Source organism: Triticum dicoccoides, chromosome 6B, assembly GCF_002162155.2.
Source record: "Triticum dicoccoides isolate Atlit2015 ecotype Zavitan chromosome 6B, WEW_v2.0, whole genome shotgun sequence".
Classification (NCBI taxonomy): Eukaryota; Viridiplantae; Streptophyta; class Magnoliopsida; order Poales; family Poaceae; genus Triticum; species Triticum dicoccoides.
The window spans coordinates 576,486,327-576,503,278 of NC_041391.1; the positions used below are offsets into that span (position 1 = coordinate 576,486,327).

At 46.1% G+C, this 16,952-nt stretch overlaps 1 protein-coding gene and 1 long non-coding RNA gene across 2 annotated transcripts; one reads left to right on the forward strand and one right to left on the reverse strand.

Annotated features, from left to right (window-relative positions):
• The first annotated feature begins 257 nt into the window (after positions 1-257).
• LOC119320416 lies at positions 258-1,057 on the forward strand. The gene is made up of 2 exons (XR_005154973.1): positions 258-537; positions 767-1,057. It is a non-coding gene; the product is annotated as an uncharacterized LOC119320416 (long non-coding RNA).
• A 323-nt stretch (positions 1,058-1,380) lies between these two features.
• On the reverse strand, positions 1,381-4,790 carry LOC119326777. Its single transcript, XM_037600387.1, has 4 exons — positions 4,034-4,790; positions 2,749-3,001; positions 2,540-2,655; positions 1,381-1,648 (listed from the first exon to the last, which is right to left on the reverse strand). The coding sequence occupies exons 1-4, from the start codon at positions 4,694-4,696 to the stop codon at positions 1,625-1,627; spliced, it is 1,056 nt and encodes a 351-aa protein (XP_037456284.1). The 5' UTR covers positions 4,697-4,790; the 3' UTR covers positions 1,381-1,624.
• Positions 4,791-16,952: the final 12,162 nt, after the last annotated feature.

Here is a 16,952-nt window from a genome sequence, read left to right on the forward strand (position 1 = left end):
GTGTAACATGCACGGTCATGTTGCATGGGTGTGACTTGTGTTTGTTGTAACGGTTTACTCAATTTTTTGTTAATTCGCTGGACAATTATATTCTTCTTAATTACTATAAAAAAATTGCGAAATTCTTAATTACTGTAATTGATAGAGGCATTTGGACTCCTTCGATTTTGAAAAAAAAAATGAAAGCCGAAACAAGATCAATTATAGAAACCATGAAGTCAAGCCGAGGACGACCTCTCTTCTCTCTACAAGAAAGACTCCTCATCGACCTATCTGAAACCATAAAATCTCCTCTCTTGACGACTTGGCGTCAGGCGCCGGCGGGCTCCATCCATGGCTGGATTCCCGTTTTTAGCCGGTAGTCACCTGCTTCTGATGAAATCGTCCCGTCAACGCGACCAATCTCGCTCTGCTCCGTTGTTGCAGCCGCCGGGAACTGCAGCGATCCAGGGGGACCGTTCCTTCCGCGGGATGGAAGAAGGCCGGCGACCACGGCGGACCGCCGCCCAGATAAAATTTTGGTCAATCTTCATCAGGGTACGTAATAGTACATCTCCTTCCTTGGTTGATCCTCTTATGTACTAGCTCTGCAGAGTTGACAGACGTTTCAGATATTCAGTGGTTGAACCGTACATACTCAATGCCTGAATTTACTCGCTAGTTATTCAGCTCGTGCATTATGTATGATGGGAATCGGCACCGGTAAATCTCACCGAGTGGTGCGCGATTATGTATGCGCTCTGACAGATTTACCATGATTTCCCAGGGTTTTACACTCACAGGTGGCATCGCATGGGCGGTTTGGCTCTTGGTGGTGCGATTTGTGTACCAGAATCAAGAATTGCAGGACAACTTTACAATGATACTTCTTTTGATCCTTTCTCTCGTGCCGGCAGGATTCTTTTGGTGCTTAACACATGAAGATATGCAGACACCTACTCCGTCCTAGATCATATCAGTGATTAATAAAATTTGCGTTATGAGGGGTAAAGCATACATTCATTTTGTATTGAATCATATCCTAGAAAATCTTGTAGTGAATCGTTTGCATACAGAACCTACATTGTTCCATTATACTCCCTCCGTTCCTAAATATAAGTCTTTCTAAAGATTTCACTATGGACTACATACGGATGTATATAAACGTAGTTTAGAGTGTAGATTCACTCTTTTTGCTCGGTATGTAGTCTTTTATTGGAGTCTCTAAAAAGACATAGTATATTTAGGAACGGAGGGAGTATTTGTCACCATTCTGCTATCTCAGGTTTGCAATGGGGGTGTCAATTCTACTGCATTTAGACTCGGGCTTTTGGTAAAGGCAGTTCAAGCCGAGTTTGACAGAAATCGGAGGTCCGAATGTACTTCAATTATCTAGAAAACGGAAAGAATTTACATAAGCAGTTTATAGCTTGCCTTCAAGAGAGAAAAAGCAAAAGACAAGTTTCCATGGATCCAACTACATGCATCAGTATCACAAATTCATTTCAAAGAAGCCCGAAGCTTCAACCATTGCGGCCACATTCAAAATTGAGAAGAGCACACGTTTGTCGTCTGATTGCCGGCGCATATCTTCTTGCATGAAAGCAGCTTCCAGTGCCTGCTTGCTGCTTTTTCTCCTAGCTGCTTATATCTCACCCACCATACAACACTGCATTTGACATTCATGCAAAAGGGTAAGTACAAATTTCGCAAATGTAAACAGTATAAAGGAGTTGTGGCGCCGGCTGCAACCCCTTACGCTCATCGATCAGCCGGACCGCCTTCTGTGGCGCTGGACCGAAAACGGCACCTACACCGCCAAATCTTGCTACATGGCTCTCTTCGCCGGCTCCGTGCGCGCTCCGCACTGGAAGCTCACCTGGCGGTCCTGGGCGCCATTGCGGGTGAAATTCTTCGCTTGGCTTGCTCTCCAAGACAGGTGCTGGACGGCGGCTCGACTGGCCAGACATGGCCTCCCGCACCACGCCGCCTGTGTCCTATGCGATCAGGAGATGGAGACTATGGAGCACATCCTTGTTGCCTGCCCATTCTCGCGCCAGGTCTGGCATGACTGTTTTTCATGGTGCCACCATCACGCCCTAGCCCCTACCTCTGATGTCCACTTCTTGGACTGGTGGCACGACACAACAGCTGCGGCACCGGCAGCGCTGCGGAAAGGCACCGCCTCGATCATCATCTTAGCTGCATGGCTCATCTGGAAACACCGGAACTCTTGTGTCTTTGATGGCATCACCCCCTCCACCTCCAGACTATTGCATGACATCCAGGAGGAAGCTCGTGCTTGGGCCAAGGCAGGGGCCAATGGACTCGCCGCTCTATTGCCGTAACTATCTTGTGATGTCTCGGGGCTGAGCACACCCGTCTTTCCCTCATGCTCGCACTAGGGTCCTCGCCTATCCTGTGTACGCTGTACCCTAATGCCCTCACCCTACCTCTTTGTAATTCTATTCCCCTCCCTTTTAATGAATGATACGCAAGCTTTGCGTATTCGCGAAAAAAAATAAACAGTATAAAGAGCAAGAGAGGCAAGAATTCATACCCGTATCCAATACCCGAGGAAGCATAGGCGGGCCAGCGCTAGGAAAGCCCACATGGTGTACAGGGCATTGGGGGCCAGCATCCAGTGAGAGAACATAATGATGTTCATGGTGATACCTATTATCACATAACCATTAGTTCATTCCAAAAATTCTGAATCAAAGAAACTGTATTGGTGGCCGTGAGACAAGAAGAAGAAAACGCACATACCCAACATCCCGAGGTGAGCGGCGAAACGGGCATACTGCTCCTCGATCCATGACCGTCCGGACAAGGCGCAGGGTACTCCCACGACCACCAAGCACCACACTATCTGAAATGCAAGGTGAACCCACCACCTGTAGTTATCTGAATAGTCTTTACCGAGCAGCGCGGCAGGACCCATGTACGGAAGTAGGCACATCGACCCAGAGAGCGCAAACATCTGGACAATGAGCCAGTTGCCCCATGGCGGCGACGAGTCCTGCTCAAAGTCAACGCCAATATGCAATATTACTCCAGCTGATTATCTGGTACTGTATTTCAGAGTAATAACCCTAAATTCAAAAGAAACATCTACTGCTAGTCTGCTACACAGCAAAGAAGTTACTTGATATCTCTTCTCTGAACACTGATCGTCTAGCAATCTAGCACCATCTAGTGTAGATAAAATAGTACTACTACTAGCTTAGAGTATTTTTGACAGACCAAATATCATGGATCAAAGCAGAACTTGGCACACAAACACTGATCATACACCAGCTGTTTGGATTTTGCTGCTACTAGCATTCCATCATCATATGAAATAGACCATGAAAGCGCATCTATCTCAAGGAAAGAAATTCGTAAAATGTTCGAGAAAACCTAGTTGGTAGAAACATTTGGTAAAATTCTAACAATCTGAATTATAATGTGATGATAGATGTATGTGGTGGGGAGATATGTTAAAATTAAACCATAACCAATATATCGATACAAATAATTTCATGACAGTTTCCTTATCACATCACGATTAGATGCAAGACAGACAGAGGAAATATTGCAATATTCTATCCTCTAACGAACAGCATCTTCTACTCTTGCTCCCTAGAAAAAAGCATCTTCCACTCTTGCACAAAATTCAACTCTAATAGGAAGTTCACGTTCCTAAAGATACAACTCTTGTATTGTTGAGCACTAATGCAAATTATTTTAATGGGTAAACCTGAATGTGAACATGACGCGCAACAGTAAAACTAGATATGTCAAGAGCTGTGCACAAACCATCATATCAAAACTATGCAAAAACTGGAACCATAATCTGAAAAATGGCAATAGATATCCACTATTCATATATCTTGCGATAGAAATGTAATTGACTTTAATTTGACATATCAACAGAATCAGCTGTATAAGATCAAATGTTGGCATATTGAGCCAATATAATCCGAGCTCACATTTCTAATGTTGGATTTGTCTATGCATTCACATCGTTAGATTTCTTATCATGTCATCAGAAGACTCGAGAACTACTCACCGAGGGGGAGCGGCTGGGGCTGGGGTCAGGCTGGCTGCGTGCTATCAGCGGAGCTTCGGGGTCCGTCTCCTCGCCGCCGCTCAGCCTCTTCTTCTTGGAGAACCGGCTCGCGAGCCGCGACCACCATCCCGCCGTCGTCGTGGCCTCAGTAGCCCCCTTCGGCGTCGCGGCGTCAGCAACCACCTTGGCCGTCGCGGGCGCGGCCTCGTCCTCACGGGCCCCGTCCCTCTCGCGGGCCTCCTCACGATCCTGCGCCATCTCCGCCGAGAGCAAGAAATCCCAACGGCGGGTCGGGAGGACGCGGAGGAGGGTCCCCCCGGCCATCGCCAAGTCCAGGATGCCTCGCCTGAGGCCCTCCGAGGCAGCCGCGTCTCTCCCGGCCGCGAGCCCCTCCAACAGGAAGCACTCCCGCAGCAGGTCCGTGATGGCCCGGGGCCTGCTGCCCGCGTCTGCCTGTGACAGCGTGTCGGCGGCGGCGCGCAGGCCGGAGCTGTCGAACTCAGACTCGTTCGCGGAATCCGCAATCTCGCGAGCACGCCGGGCCAGCTGCGCGGCTGCGGCGGGCAGAGCAGTCTTGGGCAGGGCGACGGCGAAGTTGGCGGCGCCTCCCGTCAGGAAGCGCGCCGCCAGGAGCAGGGCCTCCGTCCGCTGCACGTCGTTCATCTCTCGACGATGGGTGGGTGGGCAGCAGAGAGGGGAAGACGGGTTGGTTTCTTGCTGAGGTTCTGGAGGAGGGCGGAGGCGGGAAGGGGATGATGGGGAGAGCGGTTACTCGGGGGCGGGAGGAAAACGGGGAGGGAGACTGAAGAGAGGGGATTTATCAGGTGGTCGCTCGGCTCTTGCCGGAGGGGGGAGGCTGGGGACGGCGGTGAGGAGGGGCTTAAGGATGGTTTATGAAAGAGATGAAAGGGGGAGCCAGAATTGTATTGCTTGCTAGTATAATTTGAGTATGTTGTTTGCTCCATGTTGTTTTGCCTGCATACTATAGTGACACAATTTCTAGTGTTGTGTCGAAATGAACATTGATGAGTTCACATAATTGGGTTCAAGGCTTTACTGAGCAACTTTAGTAGATCCCGCATCCCGCCGGCCCGCAAAACGCGTTTGCGATTCGCGCAAAATGGCTTTTGCGGGCCGACGCGGACGGCCACAGATGCAGACCCCTCAAACGCACCCACATAAAAGTAAATTCGCGGAATATACTTTTTTAAGGGTCGGCTTTGCGGGGTCTGCTCTTTGCGCCGCTGCATCCCGCATCTCATCGGCCCTCAAATATCAAATCCAACATATTACAACAAACGTAAGCAAAACTAAATTATTCAAATCAAACATAATACAATAATCATCCACATTACAAATAATTATTCAAATCACCGTAGCAAACTTAAATAATGCAATACAAAACTTGCCATGAATACAAATACAAACGAGTACAAAAATTAGTCATTGTCCAGCCCTTTGCTAATGGTGGTCAATGAGATCCTTCTGAAGTTGAAAGTGTGTGTTTGCATTTTCAATCTCCTTGTATGTCTGAAGAAAAGCTCTAATGCGGTTAGGGTCTCTAGCTGGTTTGACACGGCTACCCACATTGTCGTAGAAGAATTCCAAGTTCATTCCTCTCTCATCTTCGGGAATCATATTGTGCAGGATAACACAACATGTCATGATATTTTTCAAAGTTTTCTTATCCCAAAAACGAGCAGGACCGCGGACAATGGCAAACCTAGATTGCAAAACACCGAATGCTCTTTCAATGTCTTTTCGGGCTGCCTCTTGCACCCTTGTAAATTCACATTGTTTTTTAGTTTTGGGTTCTTTGATGCTCTTGACAAATGTGCACCAAGGAGGGTATATACCATCTGCAAGATAGTATCTCTTTGTGTATTCATGCCCATTGATAGTATAGTTGCAAGCAGGAGCATCACCACTAGCAAGCCTAGCAAACAAATGAGACCGTTGCAACACATTAATATCATTGAGAGTGCCCGGCATACCAAAAAAGCAATGCCAAATCCATAAATACTCGGATGCTACGGCCTCTAGCACAATTGTTGCATCACGAGACTTGCCACAATACATTTCTTGCCATGCCTTGGGGCAATTTTTTCAAGTCCAGTGCATACAATCAATTCTACCTAGCATGCCAGGCCAACCTCTCCTCTCATTAGATGCCATCAATTTTTTTGTGTCATCTTCATTGGGTGCCCGAAGATACTCAGGACCAAAGACACGGATGATCACTTTTGCAAATCTACGGACAGACTCAATTGTAGTATCTTCACCAATGCGAAGGTACTCATCGGCATAGTCAGCTGGGACGCCATATGCAATCACCCGCATAGCCGCGGAGATTTTTTTATATGCACTAAATCCCTTTAAGCCCGCAACATTTCTTCTTTGAGTGAAATACCGACTATTTGCCTCGCAAGCTTGAACAATTTTCACAAAGAGGGATCGGCGCATTCGGTACCTTCTCCGGAAGAGGTGCGATGGATATGTAGGATTCTCCGTGAAGTAGTCTTGCATCAACATCTCGTTCCCAAGATGACGATTCCGGGGAATGCAAAGACGCCCGACGGTCGATCCTCGCCTCCTCTTCAGGTTCTCATCTTCGTGCTCCTTCACGGCAAGAGCCATGACTAATTCTGCTGCCGAAAGTTCGCAAGCATGGTTTCAATATCCGAGTCGTCTGAATCGGACGAATCGGAGAGCAAGAACTTCTCGCACGGGCTCAACTCCATCTACATGCGTACCGGCGCGTTAATCAACTATACACCTCGCAAAAATCACAAAAAACGGACTAACCGGTGGCGGGTGATCCCGGGTTGCGACGAGGGGGCGGGCTCGACGGTGGTCGATCCCCGGCGGCGGCAGCGACGAGGGGCGGCACTTCTCGCCGGATCCGAGGGGTTCGGTGCAGCGGCTCGGCGTGGGAGGGCGTGGGGCGGCCCCGCGGCACGATTCCGCCTGCAGATATGGTCGGAATCGCCGGTGGCGAACGGGCGAAAACAAGGGCGGTCGGCCGCAGAAGGAGGGGGAAAAAGCGCGTGGGCTGAAATGTCCCTGCCACCAACTGCTTCTCTATGATGCAGGGCACCGCAGCCGTGAGGGGGAAACCTGCATTTTCCCGGGTTGGGGTCGGGATTTTGCCGCGCCGCTCAAAAATTTTTGCGGGCCGGTGCGGGATGCGGTGTCTGATCGGGCCGGTTTTTCCGCCCCTACCCGCATTTTGGTGGTTATTTTGCGGGAAGGGGACGGATGCGGGGTCTGCTAGAGTTTCTCTTACAACAAGCAGTGTCACAAGCTGAATTCTTGGTTCATAAGGAGGGAGGGAGGCAGCTAAGTGGAAGAAAATGAACACAAGGATACTAGTTCAATGCAGTAAGGTACCTTACAGCACTCTTTGTTTGTTACTCTGTTGGACCAATTATCACTAATATTAATGCTATGATCATTCATGCTTTTCCAAAGGGAAACAAAGCAATAATTCTAGCATGATTATTCAGATTTTGAGCATGTTACCATTGGTAAGTCGATACAATTTATGTTTTTTAGAAAAGGAGGATGATCCCCGGCCTCTGCATCTGGGCGATGCATGCACCACTTTATTAATTGTTCTCACAAGACCTTACAAAGTCATACAACAGTAAGACTAAAGCCACCGTCTAGGCAATATCTGTTGCTACTCCTATCTAGTTGATGTAGGGATGCTGATAGTCTGGGCCTAATACCAAACAGACCTCGCAGCCAAACCTAACATCTATGACCTGAGGTCCCAACCAGGACGCCTGCCAGGTATGGGGCACCCACCAGTCCGGCGCACTCTTCAACCCGGACGCCTGCCGGGTATGAGGCCGCTGCAGCCACCTGCCACCAACCCATCTTCAGAGTTGTACTGTTGCATCTATCGTGCCAGGTCTCTTTGCCATCGACGCCACCACGACGCCAGACATCGTCGTCCTCCTGCGCGAGTCCATCTCGCTACAATTTATGTTACTCCACGGAACAGTTCAAGAGCCGATTGAGCTACTAAAGGAATACTACAATCTATTGACTTTTTGTTGTTCCGTTGCTGCAACTAAGTCTTCACACCCTCGTTTGTAGAAAATACCATTGCCCTTTGATTGGAGGGCTAGATTCAACATGACGAAACAGTACAGATTTATCTTCATTGGCAAGGGAACTAATGACTCACAACTTATGTTACGGATACACAGACACTTGGCAGTTAAGATGCAAACTCATGGTTCAGCTATAACAATTCTTAACTTTTAACTCGTGTGGCTGGTTCTGTCTTATGGGAAATCTACTGCATGCCACTAACGGGGGGTTGGTTCCTACTATAGGTTGCTGAAGAGCTAGCTAAAACCTGTGTTGAAATTCTTCGGCTTCTTTTGAGTTCGCTCCTAAAATTTCCTATTTTCACATTCAAGTAAGCAGTTGAGTGAGCTATCCACCGGACATTCTATTTCTCTCAGGTTATTACTTCACGATCTAATTGATTACCTTGACTTCATGTAAAATCCTTTCTCTTTATCTTCCAGAGACAAGTCCAAAGGAGTTTGAAGGATACCTGGCGACTTGTTTCCATTCATCTGAAGTTGCCTTTTCTGTGTGGCTCTGTCAGGGAACACTCTTCGGAGTTTTGCGGTGGTCGAATGGAAGGCCTCCTTTAGTTGGCTTGCTTTTGGGTTCCTAACTTCCAATGATCTCTTTACAGGTAGTGCTTGCATACAATTAGTTGTTAATGCTTACCTCTTGGCAAGCAGAACAATTTTTTTCCTGTGCATTACTAAAATGTGGATCAGAACAATTTTTTGTTCTGATCCATATTTTAGTAATGCATAGGAAGTACATGTGCCACTTGTTAGTAAGCTAGTCATCTTACTAATTCGTGATGCATGTAATGTTTAGTCATTACAGTTCCACATATAGGTAGCATGGAGTCTGGAAAGTGTTGCTCTAACCAGAAGATGTGGTCATTATGAACCAAAAGAAAAGGAGGTATTATAACAACCATTGAAAAATTTGGATGTCTTAAGGTTTTCCTAATGTGGTTTGTTATTTGTAATAGGGTGAATAGCATCCAAAAGGCCCCTGATAAGTAGATATGATGCTTACCAAGTTGAGCACGTTCGTTTTGTGCCGCAGAAGGTTTATAATGTTTGCTCCTTTTGAAGCCTCCATAATCTTGAAGTTTCTGGCACCAGATAACTATCAAAATGACTTGTTGCAGTCTTGCTTGTTGGACTATGACTGTTTTGTACTCTGTAGCCTAAAATGCTCGTCCTGTGAAGTATGTCTACTATGTGGTGCCACAAAGTTATTATTCAACTCCTTTTGTGTAAACTTGGTACAAAAGAAACCAATCCATGCAAGTTTGTATGTATATTTCTGTGTCATGTATGCACGTGGATGCTTCCAGGAAAGAGGCCCATGTATGGAATGATTTGTGTGGTTCAAGTAGATTTGTGTAACCAACTGTGTCATGGATAATTCTATATTGTTAGACCTGGGAGACTGGTTATGCTCCAATAAATTTATGCTTCTGAAGTTGCAGAAATTTATGTTATGTTCCAGGAACAACTGGTTCGAGTATTATGTTCTGCTTCAGGACTAACTGATGAGCTAGTTCAAGTTAAAACTGGTTTTCTCCATGATGCATATCTTCGGTTCTGTACGGGAACGTGAGTTCTTGTGTTCCCCTGATGTGCAGTGGCGGAGCCAGGAAATTGCTACTTGGTATTCCTTTTTTTTTGCAATGCAATGTAAATATATACTAGATAGGACAACAAATGTACAATAAGCTAGCAACGTCGATGATTCAACGACCATATATTGATAATAGTAGCAAAATATCACCATTATCTATAATAGTAGCAAAATATCACTGTGGCAATACCTCTAACAATTAAGAAAGTTTACAAAACAGCAAAAGAAAATTACGGTTTAACTCTGGTCCCTTTTTGGAATAGATTGTCGACATCCTCATCTTTCACTTGCTTGAAGAATTCTCTCTCGGCAAATTTAACCGAGCAATTCTTCAAATACATCACCCATTTTATTCCTCATTGATTATTCACATATTTCATTGAGTAGAAAATACCCTTTCCAGCAACTTTAGAAGTTCGTAAATAATATAATATTGTTGTGCTTTCTTTCCTCAACCATCATAATTTGTTTTGTTACTGCAGGTACTCAACCATAACAACTGATAGCACACATTGATTTTCATTTCTTTAAACCTACGGGCCGTACTATGCATCGGCTGGCGGATCTTTTTAAAATATCTGCCGGTCTACAAGCCATCCGATCTAACGCAATCTCCGTTCAAGCATCATTGTCACTTTTGCAACAGAAGTCATGTTGCGAGAACCCTTTTGCAAAATAAGTCATGTTGCAGAAATATTTTGTAATAAAGGTTGTGTTGCAGATTGTTTTGCAATAGAGGTCCTGTTGCAGAGTATTTTTTTTAGATTTTTTTGGCAACAGAGCTCTTGTTGCAATTTTTTTGTGCAACAGATGTCTTCCCGCAACACATCACTTATTGCAGTGGGGGAGGTTGCAACAAGTTAGTTGCAAAATCTAGTCTAGTTAATATGTTACAATGGGGGAGATTGCAACAAGTCACTTGCTTGCTGCCGCGCTACCACCACCACTTGCCTGCAGGTGCCGTCCAACGCAACAGCTAGGTCAGAAGTAGGGGAGAATAGGAACTGTGCGAGATGCGTACTGGACCTAGACTATTGAGGCCTCGACCGTTGCATGCGTGTGCTGCACCTGACTGAACCGCTGAACGGTGGGCTTCAATTCAACTTGTGGCTATATATGTATATCTATTTTTTCTGTGCCAAAATCTTTGGTATTCTATGGAATACCAAGTAATATCCCTGGCTCCGCCAGTGCTGGTGTGCTGCGGTGGGATGTTAATTGTATGTGTTCAAGTAGTCCATTAAGGCTTGAACTGTCTCACATGAATTTAATCAAATTAGGATGTGTACCGAAGAAAATCTGCAAAATTTAAAAGATTTACAATTAACTTACTCTCATGTACACAAAAGGGTTCAGACTTTGTGTAAGTATATGAGAGATAATATATTTCATAGGGAAAACTTTTTTCTACACAATTCATCATAAGAATGCCATCTGCTCTCAGTTTTGACATTTTCGAGATCTTGTATATGCGATTGTTCCTCCACACATCACCAATCACTTTAGAACCAGAGGTAGAGGTGCATTGCGACTGAAGCATTCAGGCAATACTATTTCTTTGCTTTAGGCAAATGAATGAGAACCATGCAGCTCCCCTGATCATCTGAAAGAAACCAAATTGATGCAAGTAGAACACTAGCTTCTACAACAAAGTTGTGTTTTTTTTCTGTAGACGAGACTGTAGCTAAACATACTGAAAATACCTGAAAATCACGAGAATCATCAATTTTCAGATGCATATGAAACTGGAGAGGTCACCAAAATAACATGGTTGGATAAGATTAAACTTTATGTTGTAGAGAACTTCTGCAACATTGTTGTACTCGTCTATAAAAAAACTTGTCCATACTTGCCATAGCTTCACTCCCGCAATCTAATATAATGTGTTAAAGAAAATTCAAAAAGAAGATAAGTATGGCAGATCTGAAAATGTTATGGGTCGACTGAAGAATTGCCTAATCAAGTCAAGTACTGTATCTAATTACAGTTAAGGTCCACTTGTACTGTTAGTCTGCTGCTAGCACATGTATACGGATTCAATTTACGTGCATGGGGACATGTACATGAGAACTACTGCTCAAATATTTTGGCATCATACGGAGTACTATGTTTCTACTCATACGGTCGTACCATGCTGCGATAGGGACGACAATTTTGGAGCAGAGGAGGGGTGTTGGTGCTTCAGAGTCACCGGGAGTAGGTACAGATGAGAGAAGGAAGAAAGCCAGGTGGCCCAGAGGAGCAAGCGAGAGAGGCGACGGGGCAAATTTCAGTAACCCTAGCTCATGGTCTAGATTTTGATCTTCTCCTGTCATGTATGTGAGCCCAGGGACCCCTCTCCTCGAGCCGCATCCTCCCATCTCCTCGATCGCCACCCTCCTAATCCAATCTACAGCTTCGAGCCACCACTGCCCTCTCCTCACCACTGCTAGAGCTCTGCGGGGCAAAGCCCAGGCGGGGATGATGGCGGCGGCGGGGCCTTCCTCCGCCACGACACGGGGATGTGGTTGCAGTGGAGATCCACGCGGGTGTCCTCAACGTGTGCGTCATCCAGCGTCAGCGATGTAGCGGTGGGGCCCCCTCCGTCGTTGATGGTTCACCCAGACGGGGTGGCGGTTCCAGGCAGTGGTGCGGCTCCGGTCATGCGGTTTCCCGGCGGCAAACATCTCCCATGGGCGTGTTGGATGAGGGAAGAGGTGGATCTGGTGGTCCAGTCGGGGATGGGCACGAATTTGCCAGCGAAAGTTTGGTTCAGCTTTAATGACCCACAAGTGTAGGGGATCTATCGTAGTCCTTTTGATAAGTTAGAGTGTCGAATCCAATGAGGAGCAGAAGGAAATGACAAGCAGTTTTCAGTAAGGTATTCTCTCCAAGCACTGAAATTATCGGTAACAGATAGTTTTGTGATAAGGTAAATTGTAATGGGCAGCAAGTAATGAAAGTAAATAAGGTGCAACAAGATGGCCCAATCCTTTTTGTAGCAAAGGACAAGCCTGGACAAACTCTTATATAAAGGAAAACGCTCCCGAGGACACATGGGAATTATCGTCAAGCTAGTTTTCATCACACTCATATGATTCGCGTTCGTTACCTTGATAATTTGGTATGTGGGTGGACCGGTGCTTGGGTACTGCCCTTCCTTGGACAAGCATCCCACTTATGATTAACCCCTATTGCAAGCATCCACAACTACAAAAGAAGTATTAAGGTAAACCTAACCATATCATGAAACGGATGGATCCAAATCAGCCCCTTACGAAGCAACACATAAACTAGGGTTTAAGCTTCTGTCACTCTAGCAACCCATCATCTACTTATTACTTCCCAATGCCTTCCTCTAGGTCCAAACAATGGTGAAGTGTCATGTATTCGACGTTCACATAACACCACTAGAGGAAAGACAACATACATCTCATCAAAATATCGAACGAATACCAAATTCACATGATTACTTATAGCAAGACTTCTCCCATGTCCTCAGGAACAAACATAACTACTCACAAATCATATTCATGTTCATAATCATAGGGGTATTAATATGCGTAAAGGATCTAAACATATGATCTTCCACCAAATAAACCAACTAGCATCAACTACAAGGAGTAATCAACACTACTAGCAATCCACATGTACCAATCTGAGGTTTTGGGACAAAGATTGGATACAAGAGATGAACTAGGGTTTTAGAGGAGATGGTGCTGGTGAAGATGTTGATGGAGATTGACCCCGTCCCGATGAGAGGATCGTTGGTGATGACGATGGTGATGATTTCCCCCTCCCAGAGGGATGTTTCCCCGGCAGAACAGCTCCGCCGGAGCCCTAGATTGGTTCCGCCAAGGTACTGCCTTGTGGCGGCGATGTTTCCTCCCAAAAGCTTCCTCCTTATTTTTTCTCAAATGAAAGACTTCATATAGCAGAAGATGGGCACCGAAGGCCTGCCAGGGGGCCCACGAGGTAGGGGGGCACGCCCAGGGGGTAGGGCGCGCCCCTTACCCTTGTGGCCAGGGTGTGGGCCCCCTCTGGTTGATTATTTCGCCAATATTTTTTATTAATTCCAAAACGTGCCTCCGTGGGGTTTTAGGACTTTTGGAGTTGTGCAGAATACGTCTCTAATATTTGCTCCTTTTCCATCCCAGAATTCCAGCTGTCGGCATTCTCCCTCTTCATGTAAACCTTGTAAAATAAGAGAGAATAGGCATAAGTATTGTAATATAATGTGTAATAACAGCCCATAATGTAATAAATATTGATATAAAAGCATGATGCAAAATGGACGTATCAACTCCCCCAAGCTTAGACCTCGATTGTCCTCAAGCGAAAGCCAATAACGAAAAATATGTCCACATGTTTAGAGATAGAGGTGTCGATAAAATAAAATACGGACATGAGGGCATCATGATCATTCTTATAAAAGCAACATATATAAATATTGTCATATTATTTCTTATGCTAAAGTAACAATCTATTCACAATGTAAAGTATGAATCAGAAACTTTATTGAGAACTAACAAACTATCATCTCGGTCACTGAGGCAATTGCAATTTATCATAACATAGGAAAGAGTTAATATAAGAGCTTTTTAGCAAGTACACATACTCAACTATCGTCTAGTCTTCCACAATTACTAACACTCACGCAATACTTATGGTTATGGAGTTTTAATCGGACACAGAGAAAGATAGGGGCTTATAGTTTTGCCTCCCAACCTTTTACCTCCAGGGTAATGTCAACAATAATAATTCATGCTAACTTACATCCAATTGGATATATATATCAGGAACTTTCCAACACAATGTGCTTGCCAAAGGATAAAATGTAGAAGGAAAGGTGAAGATCACCATTGAGGGGGTCCGGGATTAGGGGGTCCTCGGACAGCCGGACTATATGCTTATGCCGGACTGTTGGACTATGAAGATACAAGATTGAAGACTTCGTCCCGTGTCCGGGTGGGACTCTCCTTTGCGTGGAAGGCAAGCTTGGCAATTCAGATATGTAGATTCCCTTCCCTGTAATCGACTCTGTGTAACCCTAGCCCCCTCCGATGTCTATATAAATCGGAGGGTTTAGTCCGTAGGACAAGAACAATCATAATCATAGGCTAGCTTATAGGGTTTAGCCTCTATGATCTCGTGGTAGATCAACTCTTGTAATAATCATATCATCAAGATCAATCAAGCAGGAAGTAGGGTATTACCTCCATACAGAGGGCCCAAACCTGGGTAAACATCGTGTCCCCCGCCAGCTTCTAGGGTTTACCTTATAAAATAAGAGAGAATAGGCATAAGTATCGTAATATAATGTGTAATAACAACCCATAATGCAATAAATATCGATATAAAAGCATGATGCAAAATGGATGTACCAGGCCTCAGCCAAAACTGTTGTCAACGGCGCCCACGGGCTTCGCTACCTTGTTCGAGGCGTTGTGGGGCGATTTGTGTTCCCTATGTGCCTCGGGGGAACCCTAGATTCGGGCTTTTCCGGGTCGGATGATGGCGACGTTCCGAGGTTTATGCTCGTCACACCCATGGGGGCATCATCTTTGTGGTTGTACATCAGTTAGAGGGACAAGTGTTTGGCTTGGTGGCTGGTAGGTCTCTATATGCTTCTCGTGCGGTGACCAAGGTGGAGCAGTGTCATTTACAGTATTAATGATGGCGAGACTTGGCGGCAAGGTGCATCGGGATCTCGACGCTAGATATCGCTTGATGGGTGCATGCACGAGGTTGGCGATGTTCGGCGTCGAGGTGGTGTTAATGGCAGAAGGGACACTACATTGATTGCTCCTAAAGATGAGACTGCAGACGAAGGCAGAGACAGATTCTACAACGTGCACAAGTGATGTGCATTGAGAGTTTGCTAACCCGGTTGGTGCTCCCATCTAGCCGACGGGTGGCTTGATGAGGCCATCGGATTTCTTGCTATGCATGGCATGAGGTCGGGTACATCATAAATGTTGTTAGTAGAGCCACATTTTTCGCCAGAAAGGTGACTTTGGGTTGATCCATGTATTTATTTTTGTAAGGACTCATTGTCGGTGTAAAAACCGGCAGATCTCGGGTAGGGGGTCCCGAACTGTGATCGTGGATCGATGGGGAACAAGGGACAGGGGACACATTATTTACCCAGGCTCGGGCCCTCTCTAGAAGGTAAAACCCTACGCCCCGCTTGATTATATTGCTTGTGTATATGGGGATTACAGAGTTGATCTACCATGAGATTGGATGAACTAAACCCTAAACTAGTAGGATGGCGATTGTTCTCCTAGCCTCTACGGACTAAACCCTCTGGTTTATATAGACACCAGGGGGACCAGGGTTTACAGTGTTGCAAAACATAGCATGCAATTTCAAAAAAAATCCTACGCTCATGAAAGATCTATCTGCATAGCAACGAGAGGGGGAGAGTGTGTCCATGTACCCTCGGAGACCAAAAGCGGAAGCGTTTGACAACGCGGTTGATATAGTCAAACTTCTTCTCGTTCCGACCGATCAAGCACCGAACGTACGACACCTCCGAGTTATGCACACGTTCAGCTGGATGACGTCCCTTCAAACTCTTGATCCAGCAAAGTGTCGAGGGAGAGTTTCGTCAGCACGACAGCATGGTGACGGTGATGGTGATGTGATCCGCGCAGGGCTTCGACTAAGCACTACGGCGGTATGACCGAAGGAGTAAACTGTTGAGGGGGGCACCGCACACAGCTAAGAGAACAATTGATGTGCTATGGGGTGCCCCCTGCCCCCGTATATAAAGGAGGAGGGGAGGAGGCCGCCGGCCTAGGGGTGCGCCCAAGGGGGGGAAACCCACTAGGACTCCTAGTCCGAGTATGTTTCCCCCTTCCATCTCATGAAGGGGAAAGAGGGAAGGGAGAGGGAGGAAGAGAAGGAAAGGCGGGCGCCGCCCCTCCCCTGTCCAATTCAGACTCCCATGGGGGGGCACCCCTTGTGGGCTGCCTCCTCTCTCCCCTATGGCCCATAAGGCCCATTACTTTCCCCAGGGGGTTCCGGTAACCCCTCGGTACTCCGATAAATACCCGAACCACCTCGAAACCATTCCGGTGTCCGAATACCATCATCCAATATATCAATCTTTACCTCTTGACTATTTAGAGACTCCTCGTCATGTCCGTGATCTCATCCGGGACTCCGAACAATCTTCGGTCACCAAAACACATAACTCATAATACAAATCGTCATCGAACGT